At 39.7% G+C, this 17,034-nt stretch overlaps 1 protein-coding gene across 1 annotated transcript; it reads right to left on the bottom strand.

Moving 5' to 3' along the window:
* Nucleotides 1-478: 478 nt before the first annotated feature.
* SMIM23 (small integral membrane protein 23) lies at nt 479-15,681 on the bottom strand. The gene is given in 4 exon segments (XM_021672192.1): nt 479-748; nt 994-1,061; nt 1,262-1,313; nt 15,577-15,681. Coding segments are annotated over 4 exon segments (495 nt in total).
* Nucleotides 15,682-17,034: the final 1,353 nt, after the last annotated feature.

Raw genomic sequence — 17,034 nt, 5'->3', positions numbered from 1 at the left:
TTCTGGAACGTATACTTCCACCAGCACAGTCAGATGGTTGAATGCCCCATAATATCCACACACTCAGCCAGAACTAGTATCCTCCTGCCACACTCCAGGGAGGAAGAAAGAGACATGTGAAAAAGGAAGAGCTGTTTATCTGATACCCGCTATGTGCCAGATACACTCTGTAAACACACCCTAGACATATTATCTTCTTATAAGGCAAAGTGTGTTTCCCTGATTTTTATATGTGAGGAAACTCAGTCTCAGGTTAAGGAAACTTACATAATGTCTCAAGAAAATAGAAGAGTCCTGAACCCTTGGCTGGCTCTGAAGCTCATGTTAGTTCCAGGGGGCCACGTCATGGTGCCAGGGAGGATATCTCTGCCGGGCTCTGGTGTTCCCCCAAGGCTGTTTCTGTCAGCATTCATGATTGTCAACAGTGGACTTCATTTCCCAACTACTTTATTTTCTTGCCTGCTTGGAACTTCAAGAGTCAGAGCTCTGCCCTGCTTAGAGAAACCCCTGGCAACCCCTTCCCCCTTTGTGCTCTCCCCAGGCCCCAGACCTGCCCCTCACATGTGACTTTTAAGTGTGGAGCAGTGCTGACTTAAAGAACATCCAGCCACAGTTCCAGGTCCCGCACGAGCTGCTCCAGCTCTTGCACCTCTTTCTCTAGCTTCTCCAAGAAGACGTGCAAGTTCTTCAAGTTCCTGATGGCCTTTATTGGTTCTTCCGAGGGCTCATCGGTCTGATATTCAAGTCCCTGGAAAGCAGACACCCAAGTGGCATCTTGTGCTTTCTCAGATAGGACCCTCCTCCCTGCCCCCACTGGTTTCAAAAAGATCCCTGGGCCTTTGCATGTGCTATTCATTGTGCTTATAGTACCTGTCCCCACCTTCTGCATTTGGCCAGCTCCTACTTATCTTTCATGACCCATGGTGCCAATGACACCTCCTCTGGAAAGCATTCCCAGATTGCCTCATCTCAGTACCTTGCTGGATATGTTACCTGGGAAGCGCCAAGATTCTGGTAGTAGTCACATATTCGGATCCTTTCTGACACCTCCCAGCTCCTTCCTGAAACAGGCACAAACATCACCTCTTAAGAGCAAATGGGCACTAATTGAAATAAACATGGTCTGTCATCCCAGTGCAATGAAGGGTCAGTAGGAGAAGACAGGTTATGGAGGTCCCCTTAACATGCAACCATCTTTGGAATACTCCACCCAGCTTCACGTGGATTTGGTTCCTCTTTTCTCAGATTCCAGAACGCTCACCCGATATCCCTGTGCTCAAGTACAGCACCAAGATCAGCAATGTCAACAGTGTCTAGGGTGCAAGAAGAGGAGGAGGAAGAAGAACGTTAGGATGAATTCTCTCCAGCTCCCCCTACTTCCATCACAAAGGGCCAGGCATGAGAGTGCTTATAAGACAGTTTTTTGAGCTTAACTTTTGTTCTAGTTATCTAAGTCACACTTGCTTACTACAAAGCTCCCAAACTTTGAAGAAATAGATAACATGGCAAGTTACTAATGTTCAATTTGTGTTTTCTCTCATTTAAACATTTTTTGTTTTAATTGATCTTTAAAAGCAATCAACTTTTTTGTGGTATAATTTACATACAACAAAATGCACACATTTAAAATGTATAGTCTGATGAGTTTTGATAAATGTCTATACCTGTAGACTATCACCCCAATCAAGATGTAGAACATTTTCATCATCATAGTTCCCTCATGCCCTTTTGCTAACAATCCCATCTTCACTCCTGCCCTGCCTGGAGAGAACCATTAATCTGTTCTCTGTCGCTGTGAGTAGTTTTGCCTGTTCTATAACCTTGTATAAATGGAATTACACAGTGTGTGTGCTTTTGCATTTAGTTTCTTTTGTTTAAGGTAACATTTTTGAAATGCCTCAATTTTTTGTGCTCAATTTTATTGATGAGTATATTGTGTATTTTATTGAAGAGTTATTTATATTATATGGACACTGAATATTGTACAATTAGTTTCTTTACCTGTTGATGGATTTTGGGTTGTTTCCAGTTTGGGGATATTATGAATAAAAGTGCTATGAACACTCATATACAAATCCTTGTGTGAACATATGTTCATATTTCTCTTGGGTTAATATTCAGAAATGCAAATACTGGGTTATATAGTAAATGTATGTTTAATTTTAGAATAAACCACCAAACTGTTTTCCAAGGTGTTTGTACTATATTTCATTCTCATTAGCAATTCATGAGAGTTCCAGTTGCTCCACATCCTCATCAACATTTGGTATTGTCAATCTTTTTTACTTTTTTGAGAACAGATCTTGTTCTGTCACCCATGCTGGAATGCAGCGGTGTGATCTTGGCTCACTGCAGCCTTCACTTCCCTGCTCAAGCCATCCTTCCACCTCAGCCTCCTGAATAGCTGGGACTACAGGTGTGCATCACCATGCCTGGCTAACTTAAAAAATTGTTTTTAGTGGAGATGAGGTCTCATTATGTTGCCCCGGCTGGTCTTGAACTCCTGAACTCAAGTGATCCTTCCGCCTCAGTCTCCCAAAATGTCCCAGTCTTAATTTCAGGCATTTTGCTTGTGTAGTGACATCTCAATCTAGTTTTCATATGCATTTCCCTAATGATTAATGATGTTGAGCATCTTGTCATGTGCTTATTGAGCATTCATAATTCATGTATCTTTTTTGTGGTGTGACTATTTAGGTCTTTCACCTGTTTTTTAATTGGACATTTATCTTTTCTTCTTAAGTTGTAATAGCTTTTTTTACGTTTGCTGGGCATGAGTCCTTTGACAGATATTTGGATTGTGAATATATTTTCTACAAGTCTGCATCTTGTCTTTTCACGCTCTTACCAGTGTCTTGAAAATTAAAAAGTTTCAGTTTTGATGAAGACCATTTCACCAAAGTTTTTCCTTTTGTGATTGTGCTTTTTATGTGTTGTTTAGGAAATTTTGCCTTCTTCAAGGTTGTGAAGACGTTTTCCTCTTCTAGACATTTCATCATTTTAACTTTTACATTGAAGAGTATGATCCATTTTGAATTAATTTTTGTATTTGATGGGAAGTAGGGATTAAGTTTTTTGTATGAACGTCCAGTTGTTCTACAATTATGTTTTAGAAGATTAATATTTTCCTCATTGAATTACATTATTGTCTTTGTCAAAAATATATTCACCATGTATTACTTGGATTTATTTGTAGATTCTGTTTTGTTTCATTGATCTATATATCTATTTTTACATTAGTACTAAATCTGTATTACTCTCTTAGGGCTGCCATAGCAGGATATCACAAACTGAGTACCTTCAACAACAGAACTTAATTTTCTCACATTGCTTGAGGCTGGAAGTCCAAGATCAAGGTGCTGGCACAGTTGGTTTTTGATGAAGTCTCTCAATGTTTGCATATCCTCATTGTGTCTTACTCCTAGAAGAACATCGATTCTATGAAATCATAGTCCTATCGTTATGACCCCATTTAATTTTAATTGCCTCCTTGAAGGCCTTATCTCTAAATATAGTCACTTTGGGGATTAGGGCTTCAATATATAAATTTTGGGGAACATAATTCTGTACATAATGACTACACTGTCACTACTATGTTCTATTGATTTTTTAAAATATCTGTCTTACATGATAACCACACTATTACTGTAGCTTTGTACTGAAACTTGAAATCAGAGAGTGTGAGTTTTTCAACTTTATTCCTTTCCAAACTTGTTTTGGTTATCCTATGTCCTTTGCATTTTAATACATACTTTAGGGTCATCTTTTTCAGCTCCTATCACACACAAAAAACCTTACTGAAATTTTGGTTGGTATTACACTGAATCTATAGTTAATTTGGTAAGAAATAATATCTTTAAAATATTGTATCTTTATAATCCATGAACATGGTACATCTCTCCATTAAATTTTTATTTAATTTTGTTTAACAATGTTTTGCGGTTTTCAAGTGTAGAGGTCTTGCACATCTTTCCAAAGTATTGTGTTTATTTTTTATGCTATTATAAGTGATATTTAAAATTTTTCATTTCCCAATTGTTTGTTGCTAGTCTATCAAAATACAATTGAGTTTGTATACTGTGACTTAATTAATTCTAATAGTTTAGGATTTCATATATAGAAAATCAGGTTATTCATGAAGAAAGTTTTATGTTATCCCTTCCATTCTTTATCTTTAAAAAAGTCATTTGTCTTTTTTCCTTTAACTTGTGTGTTGACTAAAATCACAGTAAAATATTAAATAGAAGTGGTAAAATGGAGCATCCTTATCTTATTTCATATCTTAGAGGGAAAGAGTGGACGTTTTCACTAGTAAGTGAGGTGTTAATTGCTGATTTTTCATTGTCACTTTTATCAGGTGGAAGAATTTTTTTTTCTATTCCTAGTTTTCTAAGAATTTTAACATGAATGAAGGCTGAATTAGTGAAATGCCTTTTTGTGCCCACTGAGCAATTATATTTGTTCCCCTTTTTGTAGTAAATTGCATTAATTGCATTTTAAATGTGGAGCCAAATGAGTTTCTTCAGTAAACGCTAGTTGTTCATGATGCATTAGCTAGCCTTTTTATATTATCATGTGATTTGATAAGTTACTATTTTTTGAGATTTTTTACATCTATATTAATAAGAGATTGGTTTAAATTTTTTTCTAGGCCAGGTGCAGTGGCTCAGGCCTGTAATCCTAACACTTTGGGAGGCCGAGGTGGGCAGATCACTTGAGGTCAGGAGTTCAAAACCAGCCTGGCCAACATGGAGAAACCCTGTCTCTACTAAAAATGCAAAAATTAGCCGTCCATGGTGGCAGTTGCCTGGAATTCCAGCTACTGAGGAGGCTGAGGCAGGAGCATCACTTGAACTCGGGAGGCAGAGATTGCAGTAAACCAAGATCGCACCACTGTACTCCAGCCTGGCTGACGGAACAAGATTCCATCTCAAAAAAAAAAAAAAAAAAGTTTGTTTTCCTATACGTTTGTCAAGTTTTGGTGTCAAGGTTTTGTTGCCCCCTTAAAATGAGTAGTTAAGAACTCCTTCCTCCTCTATTTTATGAAATAAATTGTGTAAAATTGGTATTTTTTTAACTTAAATGATTGATAAAATTTATTGGTGAAAATTTTGGGGCCTGTAGTTATTAAGACTATTTCTTCTTGAGTCAGTTTTGTAAGTTGTACTGCCCAGGAAGATTTGTCCATTTCACCTAAGTTAAATGTATTGGTATCAAGTTGTTCCTAATATCACCTTAATATTCTTTTAATGCCTGTAAGAGTCATAACAATCATCTTTCATTCTTTTTAAAAAATGTATAAAGGAAAGAGGTCAAGAGAAGAAACAAGAGACTTCTTTCATTCTTGATATTGGTAATTTGTGTTTGTCTCTATGTTTTTTTTAATTAGTCTATTTAGAAGTTTTCCAATTTTTAATTAAATTTTATCAAATAAAATGGTTATTAATTTTGTCTGCTTTACATTTCATTAATTTCTTATTTTGTTTTTATTATTTCTTTCTTTCTATTATTGAGTTTAATTCTTCTTTTTTTGCTAATGAGGAAATTTTGACCATAGCTTTTAAAGTTTTCTTGTTTTTCAAATATGTGTGTGTGCATTTGTGTGTGTGTGCATATTGACTGACATTGAATTTTTCCCAAACTCACTAGATTTTGGCTGAGTCAGATTTAGTTTGCCTTAAAGAAATAATACATTTTGTACACACCCAAGTATGTGAAGTAACATTTGTAACATTTAGACCCATTACTAAACAAAGAAGGGAAAAGATTTGTCCAATTTGCTCCAGATAATTTTCTTTATAATGCTAGCAACTATATTATTATTATTAACTTTAAAAAATACATGTTACATAGCAACAACTTGTTGAGTTTCATAGACACAATGATAAGTGAAAGAAGTCAGGCACAAAGGTATACATGGTATGATTTCATTTACATGAAATTCAAGAACATAGAGGAGTGGCTGGCAAGATGTCCGAACAGGAACAGCTACAGTCTGCAACTCCCAGCAAGATCAACACATAATGTGGGTGATTTCTGCATTTTCAACTGAGGTAACTTGCTCATCTCATTGCGGCTGGTTGGACACTAGGTGCAGCCCATGGAGGGCAAGCTGAAGCAGGGTGGGATGTTGCCTCACCTGGGAAGTGCAAGGGGTGTGTGTGTGGGGTCCCTATCCTAGCCAAGGGCAGCCATCAGGGACTGTACCATGAGGGATACTGGCCCAGATACTGCACTTTTCCCATGGTCTTTGCAACCCACAGACTAGGAGATTCCATCCAGTGCCTACGCCACCAGAGTCCTGGGTTTCAAGCACAAAACTGGGTGGCCATTTGGGCAGACACTGAGCTAGCTGCAGGAGTTTTTTTTTTTTTCCCCCATACCCCAGTGGCACCTGAATTGCTGGTGAGACAGAACTGTTCACTCCCCTGGAAAGGGGGCTGAAGCCAAGGAGACAAGCAGTCTAGCTCAGTGGGTACCACCCCCACAGAGTCAAGTAAGCTAAGTTCCACTGGCTTGAAATTCTCACTGCTAGCATAGCAGTCTGAGGTCAACCTGGGATCCTTGAGCTTGGTGGGGGAGGGGCGTTCGCCATTGCTAAGGCTCAAGTAGGCAGTTTTACGCTCACAGTGTAAACAAGGTGGCCTGGAAGATCAAACTGGGCAAAGCCCACCGCAGCACAGCAAGGCCACTGTGGCCAGACTGCCTCTCTAGATTCCTCCTCTCTGGGCAAGGAATCTCTGAAAAAAAAAGAACAACAACAACAACAAAAAAACTGAGCAGCTCCAGTCAGGGGCTTATAGATAAAACCTCCATCTCCCTAGGGCAGAGCACTTGGGGGAAGGGACAGCTATTGGCACAGCTTCAGCAGACTTAAACATCCCTGCCTAGTGGCTCTGAAGAGAGCAGCAGATCTCCCAGCACAGCATTCGAGCTTTGCTAAGGGTCAGACTGCCTCCTCAAGTGGGTCCCTGACCCCTGTGTCTCCTGATTGGGAGATAACTCCCAGTAGGGGCTGACAGACACATCATACAGAAGAGCTCTGGCTGGCATCTGGCAGATAGCTCTCTGGGATGAAGCTTCCAGAGGAAGGAACAGGCAGCAATCTTTGCTGTTCTGCAGCTCCTGCTGGTTATACCCGAGCAAAGAGGGTCTGGAGTGGACCTCCAGCAAACTCCAGCAGACCTGCAGCAGAGGAGACTGGAATAGCATCAACATCAACAAAAGTATGTTCACTCAGAAATCCCATCCAAAGGCCACCAACATCAAAGAAAAAAGGTAGATAAATTCACAAAGATGGGGAGAAACCACCACAGAAAGGCTGAAAATTCCAAAAACCAGAATGCCTCTTCTCCTCCAAAGGATCACAACTCTTCACCAGCAAGGGAACAAAACTGAATGCAGAATGTGTTTGATAAATTGACAGAGGCAGGCTTCAGAAGGTGGATAACAACAAACTCCTCCAAGCTAAAGGAGCATGTTCTAACCCAATGCAAGGAAGCTAAAAATCTTGAAAAAGGGTTAGACAAATTGCTAACTAGAATAACCAGTTTAGAGAAGAACATAAATAACCTGATGGAGCTGAAAAACACAGCACAGGAACTGTGCGAGACATACACAAGTATCAATAGCTGAATTGATTAAGTGGAAAAAAGGATATCACAGTTTGAAGATCAACTTAATGAAATGAAGACAAGATTAGAGAAAAAGAAGGAAAAGGAATGAACAAAGCCTCCAAGAAATATGGCACTCTGGGAAAAGACCAAATCTACATTTGGTTGGTGTACCTGAAAGTGATGGCAAGAATGGAACCAAGTTGGAAAACACTCTTCAGGATATTAACCAGGAGAACTTCCCCAACCTAGCAAGACAGGCCAACATTCAAATTCAGGAAATACAGAGAACACCACAAAGATAATTCTCAAGAATAGCAACCCCAAGACACATAATCATCAGATTCACCAAGGTTGAAATGAAGGAAAAAATGTTAAGGGCAGCAAAAGAGAAAGGTTGGGTTACCCACAAAGGGAAGCCCATTAGACTCACAGTGGATCTTTCTGCAGAAACCCTACAAGCCAGAAGAGTGGGAACCAATATTCAACATTCTCAAAGAAAAGAATTTTCAATCTACAATTTCATATCCAGCCAAACTAAATTTCATAAGCAAATGAGAAATAAAATTCTTTACAGACAAGCGAATGCTGAGAGATTTTTGTCACCACCAGGCCTGCCTTACAAGAGCTCCTGAAGGAAGCACTAAACATGGAAAGGAACAACTGGTACCAGCCACTGCAAAAACATACCAAATTGTAAAGATCATCAACACTATGAAGAAACTGCACCAACTAATGGGCAAAATAACCTGCTAGTATCATAATGACAGGATAAAATTCACACATAAAAATATTAACCTTAAATGTAAATGGTGTAAATGCCCTGATTAAAAGACACAGACTGGCAAATTGGATAAAGAGTCAAAACCCATCAATGTGCTGTATTCAGAAGACCAATCTCACGAGCAAAGACACACATAGGCTCAAAATAAGGGAATGGAAGAATATTTACCAAGCAAATGGGAAGCTGAAAAAAAAAAAAAAAAGCAGGGGTTGCAATCCTAGTCTCTGATAAAATAGACTTTAAACCAACAAAGATCAAAAGAGACAAAGATGGGCATTACATAATGGTAAAGGGATCAATGCAACAAGAAGAGCTAACTATCCTAAATATAAACATGCACCCAATACAGGAGCACCCAGATTAACAAAGCAAGTTCTTAGAGACCTACAAAGAGACTTAGACTTTGACACAATATAATGGGAGACTTTAATACCCCACTGTCAATATTAGACAGATCAACGAGACAGAAAACTAACAAGGATATTCAGGACTTGAACTCAGCTCTGGACCAAGTGGACCTAATGGACATCTACAGAACTCTCCACTCCAAAATAACAGAATATATATTCTTCTCAGCATCACATCACACTTATTCTAAAATCAACCACAAAATTAGAAGTAAAACACACCTCAGCAAATGCAAAAGAACAGAAATCATAACAAACAGTCTCTCAGACAACAGTGCAATCAAATTAGAACTCAGGATTAAGAAACTCACACAAAACCACACAACTACATGGAAACTGAACAACCTGCTCCTGAATGACTACTGGGTAAAGAACAAAATTAAGAAAAAAATAAAGAAGTTCTTTGAAACCAATGAGAACAAAGAGACAACATTGCAGAATCTCTGGGATACATTTAAAGCAGTGTGTAGAGGGAAATTTATAGCACTAAATGCCCACAAGAGAAAACAGGAAAGATCTAAAATTGACAATCTACCATCACAATGAAAAGAACTAGAGAAGCAAGGGCAAACAAATTCAAAAGCTAGCAAACAACAAGAAATAACTAAGATCAGAGCAGGACTGAAGGTGATAGAGACGTGAAAAACTGTTCAAAAAATCAATGAATCCAGGAGTTGGTTTTGTGAAAAAAATAAACAAAATAGACCACTAGCCAGGCTAATAAAGAAGAAAAGAGAGAAGAATACCATAGATGCAATAAAAAAATGATAAAGGGGATATCATCACTGATTCCACAGAAATACAAACTACCATCAGAGAATGCTATAAACACCTCTACACAAATAAACTAGAAAATCTAGAAGAAATTGATAAATTCCTGGACACATACACTCTCCCAAGTCTAAACAAGGAAGAACTCGAATCTCTGAATAGACCAACAACAGATTCTGAAATTGAGGAAGTAATTAATAGCCTACCAACCAAAGAAAGTCCAGGACCAGACATATTCACAGCCAAGTTCTACCAGAGGTACAAAGAGGAGCTGGTACCATTCCTTCTGAAATGATTTGAAACAATAGAAAAAGAGGGAATCCTCCTTAACTCATGAGGCCAGCATCATCCTGATACCAAAACCTGGCATAGACACAATCCAAAAAGGAAATTGCAGGCCAATATCCCTGATGAGCATCGATGCAAAAATCCTCAATAAAATACTGGCAAACTGAATTCAGCAGCACATCCAAAAGTTTATCCATTACGATCAAGTCAGCTTCATCCCTGGGATGCAAGGCTCGTTCAACATATGCAAATCAATAAATGTAATTCATCACACAAACAGAACCAATGATAAAAACCACATGATTATCTCAATAGATGCAGAAGAGGACGTCGACAAAATTCTACATCCCTTCATGCTAAAAACTCTCAATAAACTAGGTATTGACGGAATGTAATCTCAAAATAATAAGAGCTATTTATGACAAACCCACAGCCTATATTATACTGAATGGGCAAAAACTGGAAGCATTCCCTTTGAAAACTGACACAAGACAAGGATGCCTTCTTTCACCACTCCTATTCAACATAGTATTGGAAGTTCTGACCAGGACAATCAGGCAAGAAAAAGAAATAAAGGTATTCAAATAGGAAAAGAGGAAGTCAAATTATCTCTGTTTGCAGATGATGTGATTGTATATTTGGAAAACTCCATTGTCTCAGTCCAAAATCTCCTTAAGCTGATAAGCAACTTCAGTAAAGTCTCAGGATACAAAATAAATGTGCAAAAACCACAAGCATTCCTATTCACCAATATCAGACAAACAGAGAACCAAATCATAAGTGAACTCCCATTCACAATTGTTACAAAGAAAATTAAATACCTAGGAATATAACTTACAAGGGATGTGAAGGACCTCTTCAAGAAGAACTACAAACCACTGCTCAAGGAAATAAGAGAAGACATAAACAAATGGAAAAACATTCCATGCTCATGAACCAGAGGAATCAATATTGTGAAAACGGCCATACTGCTCAAAGTAATTTATGGATTCAACGCTATCCCCATCAAGCTATCATTGACTTTCTTCACTAATTAGAAAAAACTAATTTAAATTTCATATGAACCAAAAAAGAGCCTGCATAGCCAAGACAACCCTAAGCAAAAAAACGAAGCTGGAGGCATTACCTTACCTGACCTCAAACTATAGTACAAGGCTACAGTAACCAAAAAAGCATGGTACTGGTACCAAAACAGATAAATAGATCAACGGAACAGAACAGAGGCCTCAGAAATAACAACACACATCTACAACCATCTGATCTTTGCCAAACATGACAAAAACAAGCAATGGGGAAAGGATTTAGTATTTAATAAATGATGTTGGGAAAACTGGCTAGCCATATGCAGAACACTGAAATTGGACCCTTCCTTATACCTTATTCAAAAATTAACTCAAGATGGATTAAAAACTTAACCATAATACCTAAAACCATAAAAACTCTGGAAGAAAACGTAGGCAATACTATTCAGGACATAGGCATAGGCAAAGACTTCATGACTAAAACACCAAAAGCAATGGCAACAAAAGCTAAAATTGACAAATGGGATCTAATTAAATGAAAGAGCTTCTGCACAGCAAAAGAAACTATCATCAGAGTGAACAGGCAACCTATGGAATGGGAGAAAATTTTTGCAATCTGTCCATCTGACAAAGGGCTAATATCCAGAATCTACAAAGAACTTAAACAAATTGACAAGAAAAAAACACAACCCCATCAAAAACTGGGCAAAGGATATGAACAGACACTTCTCAAATGAAGACATTTATGAGGCCAACAAACGTATGAATAAAAGCTCATCATCACCACTGGTCATTAGAGCGATGCAAATCAAAACCTCAATGAGATACCATCTCATGCTAGTTAGAATGATGATCATTAAAAAGTCAGGTAACAACTGATGCTGGAGAGGATGTGGAGAAACAGTAATATTTTACACTGTTGGAGGGAGTGTAAATTAGTTCAACCATTGTAGAAGACAGTGTGGCAATTCCTCAAGGATCTAGAACCAGAAATAGCATTTGACCCAGCAATCCCATTACTGGATTTATACCCAAAGGATTATAAATCATTCTACTAAAAAGATGCATGCACATGTATGTTTATTGAGGTACTATTCACAATAGCAAAGACTTGGAACCAACCCAAATGCCCATCAATGATAGACTGGATAAAGAAATGTGGCACATATAGACCATGGAATGCTATGCAGCCATAAAAAAGGATGAGTTAATGTCCTTTGTAGGGACATAGTTGAAGCTGGAAACCATCATTCTCAGCAAACTAACACAGGAACAGAGAATCAAAAACTACATGTTCTCACTTATAAGTGGGAGTTGAACAATGAGAATACATGGACACATGGAGGGGACCATTACACACTGGGGCCTGTTGTGGGATTGGGGGAAGGGGAGGGATAGCATTAGGAGAAATACCTAATGTAGATGACGGGTGCATGGGTGCAGCAAACCACTATGGCATGTGTATACCTTTGTAACAAACTTGCATGTTCTGCACATGTATCCCAGAACTTGAAGTACAAAAATAATAATAATAAAAGAAATTAAAGAACATAGTAAACTCAGCTATGATGGCAGAAATCAGAATCACTGCTATGGGGGGTGGGATGTCAGGTGAGCAGAGCCCCGAAAAAACCTCCCTCGGTGCTAGAAACGTTCTATAGCTTGATCTGTGTGTACACCCAGTAGAAAATTATCACACTGTACATTTGATATTAGGGTCCTTTTTCTTTTTTTTCTTTTCTTTTTCTTTTTTTTGTACCAATAAGTCTTTATTTATTCATTGTAGTTTCCCAGGGAAAGGAGAAGGGAAGGGAAGAGCCAGCATGTGTTAATAAATGATTAGAAAATGGGAAAGGAAATACTCAGTACAGCAAAATCAACCGTCAGATAATCACACCCCAGTGATGGGGTCACCAAAGCCCAAAGGGGCTCATTCTCCTGCAGTTTACGAATGAGGGAAAGGGATCAGGAAAAGAACAGACAGGTACAGGCTTTCCTACCCTCCCTCCCATAAATTCAAGATTTTACACAAAGCTTTGGTTTCTAGCAGTAAACATGGAGTTACATTCGTTCGTCTCCTATTAAACAATCTGGTGGCCACTTTGACATAAGTTTCTAGCACCTGCATAAAAGTTCCTGAGTGACTTGGATATACATTCATATTCCCTTTCTTGGCCTCCTGACCCCGCTTTCTATATGGAAGGCCCCCAATTGCATCTGTCTACTTTAGGATTAAAAATTAAGTAGGTTTGATTCATCTAAAATACAGCAGTGTCTTTTTTTTTTTTTTTTTTGAGACGAAGTCTTGCTCTGTCACCCAGGCTGGAGTGCAGTGGCACGATCTCAACTTACTGCAACCTCTACCTCCCAGTTTCAAGTGATTCGCCTGCCTCCACCTCCCGAGTAGCTGGGATTGCAGGCACACACCACCATGCCCGGCTAATTTTTTGTATTTTAGTAGAGATGGGGTTTCACCGTGTTGGCCAGGATGGTCTTGAACTGACCTCGTGATCCACCCACCACGGCCGCCCAAAGTACTGGGATTACAGGAGTGAGACAGCAGTGCCTTAAGTGTTTGTCATGAATACATCAAGAAATGGTCGGCCGGACATGGTGGCTCACCAAAACAAATGTATTGGTCTTGATTCAGGAGGCTGGAACAAGGAATGAAGGGTTTCTAGCTTCTTCCGGATTTTTGCATACGTTGTTTAAAAGTTGTGGAGACACTCCAAGCGTTAACTGTGTATGAGTGTGGGTGTGTAGGTTTTCTTTTAGGGGTGAACAGAAAAAGAGGGCAGGGTGGAAGACACATTTTTAGGACAGAAGATCTGGTCTGATAGGTAAAGAGGAATACAAAAGAAAGGATGGTTCAAGATCCCCACTTTAAGAAGAGGGCCCCCCCAAACTAATGTTTCAGATCTTTTTGCCTGGTGCAGAACCTTCTGTCAAAGATGCTTTGGCTATTTTTCTCTCAATACAAAAAGAAGTTTGTAAACAAAACCTCAAAGAACACGGAGAAAGACCAATACATTATATTTACACAAACTAGGCCACCTAGCAACCACCAAATTAGTGAAGTCCTACAAAGCCCAGACAAATACAATAACTAGAGGGGGGCAGCATTTAGGGGAGACAAGAACCCACGATCAGACACACACCACCCAATGTGTTCTATTGCATTTGTCCCGTTTCAACACAGTGAGTTAGGTTTGCGGTGATCTCACAGCATGTAAACGAAACCCCTTTTTCTCCTTTAGCTACCATGACACCAGTAATCACTACTGCAGCAGGGCAGGACACGGGCCCCAGGCACCACCTTTTTCTTTTCTTAACAATATTCCTTAGGAATCTTTTCATGAAAGACACACACTAATTGTCTCGATCTTTAAAATGGCTGATGAGTTTTCACGGCCTGGAAGCTCTTCTATGTATCTAACTAGTCCTCTATCAATGTACTTTACAGGTTGATTTCTTCCCAGCATTCTTGTTGCTGGTTTCTATTCTGTGCTGCATGGAGGCGAAGGGAGGAAAAAGGACCAGGATTGTGTTTGAGTCCTTTTCCTTGTGTCGTCTTGGGGCCTGAGCCAAATAATTTCTCTGAGCTTCAGTTTCTTCGTCTGTAAAATGGATTTTGAAATACACTGAAAAGTCTTTCAAAAAAGGAACAATGTGGCTCTGGTAGAATCAAGGTGGGAAATGCTGTGATAAAGCTGAGCAGACTTCTTTCCTGCAGGACTTCTCAGAGCCTTCCTTACGTGAATGAGCAGCATCAGTCTCCAGGAGGGGATGAAGGTACGCAGCCTTCTCCAAGCCACAGAATTCTCTAAAGTTTCTAAAAGGAGCATGCCTGGGCTTTGATGTCTGTGGAACACTTTTTAGAAAAAGCTGCAGCATGACAGGTGCTGGTGAAGGCCCCCGTTATACACTACAAGGTCCAGCATACAGGTGGTGCTTGGTGTATGTACAGTTAATGAATGAGTGAGCAAGTCTTTGGAAAACAGAGACAGCAGAGGTCATTCATTCATTGCTCTGCTTAAAAACCTTCAACAGCTTCTTCTTATCCTCAGAATAAACCCTTGCTCAGGGTTCTCATAGCAGATGAACCTGATTTCAAGGGGTACTAAAATCAGACAGATGTGTTTTCAAATCCTGGTATGTCCCAGCTGTATGGTCTTTTTGTCTTTCTGGGCCTCAGTTTACCCTCTGTGAATGAGGTTGACAGCATCTAAGAGATGGGTCGTGGAAGCACCAGGCTGTATACAGCAAGTGTTAGTGTTTTCCATTTTGATGAAATCCCACATGAGGTTCGAATTTCAGCCCCGAGAATGAATCCTCCAGGAGCTCTCCAATTCAAGAGTATTATCCTATTTACTTTAGTTCGTTCATTCATTAAGCATCTATTAGGCACCAAGCACCATGCTATGCACTAGGGATTCAGCAGGAAACTAAACAAAAAGTCCATTCCTCCTGGAACATACCTTCTACTGGCAGTGCTGAGAATTTAATAAGACAGTGTCAGTAACAGCCCTGGCAAGAAGTGCCTAAGCCCGTAAGCTGTGTTCCACCAGAGTAGGATCCAGGGACAGTTGGGTCCAAGGTTCATTCCGGGCTTTGAGGGCCTTACCGTCTGTCTGGAGTGGCAAAAGGAGCCCAGATGGGAGGAAAACAGCATGTACCTGGCCTGGCCTCACCTGCTTCTTGTCCTCACAGTGGCTGCCCCTTCTCCATTCAAGCAGCTGGGCTGCCACCCGCTCTGCTGCCACGTGCCTCCTGCTGCCCACTTGCTGGGTTGCCATAGCCTTAGATCTGGCGACTTGGGTGGACCAAGGTCCCCTCACTCAACAGGCAGAAGGGCACCTTTCCCCCTTCCCGCCCACCTGTGGTCACCAGGCATCCCTCAAGCATTGAGTTCTGATGTCACAGAAGGTGGGGACAGCAACATTCCTACCTTCCTACCATCCTGATTTTTAGTCCCTTCCCTCACTTTTTTCATATGAATGTAGGAAACAAAGGTCAGGAAAAAATCCATCAAAAGATTGTTTCAGGATGATGATTTTTTCTGATTATTTTCTTCTATATTTGCAAGTTTTTAATAAAAATGTTAATTCTAAAGTATAAAAAACAATAGGTTGGATGTAGTGGCTCACACCTGTAATCAATTCCTAGCATTTTGGGAGGCTGAGGCTGGAGGATTGCTTTAATCCAGAAGTTCAAGATCAGCCTGGGCAACATGGTGAGACCATGTCTCTATTTAAAAAAATTACAAAAAAAAAGCTATTTATAATTGAAAAATGTATGGAAATAATTGTAGATTCACATGCAATTGTAAGAAACAATACAGAGGCCGGGAGCGGTAGCTCACACCTGTAATCCCAGCACTCTGAGAGGCCAAGGTGGGTGGATCACGAGGTCAGGATCACCACCCTGGCTAATATGGTGAAACGCCATCTCTACTAAAATTATAAGAAAAAAAAAAAAGAAAAAGAAATTAGCTGGGTGTGGTGGTGTATGCCTGTAGTCCCAGCTACTCAGGAGGCTGAAGAATCACTTGAACCTGGGAGGTGGAGGTTGTAGTGAGCTGAGATTGCACTACTGCACTCCAGCCTGGGCAACAGAGTGAGATTCTGTCTTAAAAACAGACAAACAAAAAAACAAACAAATAATACAGAGAGATCCTGTGTACCATCTACGAAGCCTCCCCCCATGGTACAGTAATAGCCTGCATCACTGCAGTAGGAGATCACAGCCTGGATATGGACACTGATACACTCTACCAATCTTAAGCAGACTTCCCCAGTGTTACTTGTTCTCATTTGTGTGTGTGTGTGTTTAACTCTAAATAATTTTGTGTAGGTTTGTGTACTTAGGACTACAGTCAAGATACAGAAGAATTTCAAAACTACTAGACACTTTGTGCTGCTTCGTGATGGCTGTTGCCTCGCGACCCCGCCCACACTGTTCCTAACTCCTGGAAACCACTTATCTGCTCTCTCTTTCTAAAATTTGTTTATTCCAAATGCCACATAAATGGGATGAAACAGCGTTTAACTTTTGAGGACTGGCTTTAAAAAAAAAAATAGTATAATTTCCTGGAAATTAATCCAATACGTTGCATGTATCAGTAGTTCATTCCTTTTGAGTGCTGAGTA

This window comes from Aotus nancymaae, unplaced genomic scaffold, assembly GCF_030222135.1.
Source record: "Aotus nancymaae isolate 86718 unplaced genomic scaffold, 86718_ANA_hifiasm-v0.15.2.pri h1tg000015l_1, whole genome shotgun sequence".
Classification (NCBI taxonomy): Eukaryota; Metazoa; Chordata; class Mammalia; order Primates; family Aotidae; genus Aotus; species Aotus nancymaae.
This window is presented reverse-complemented; position numbering and strand designations above follow the sequence as displayed.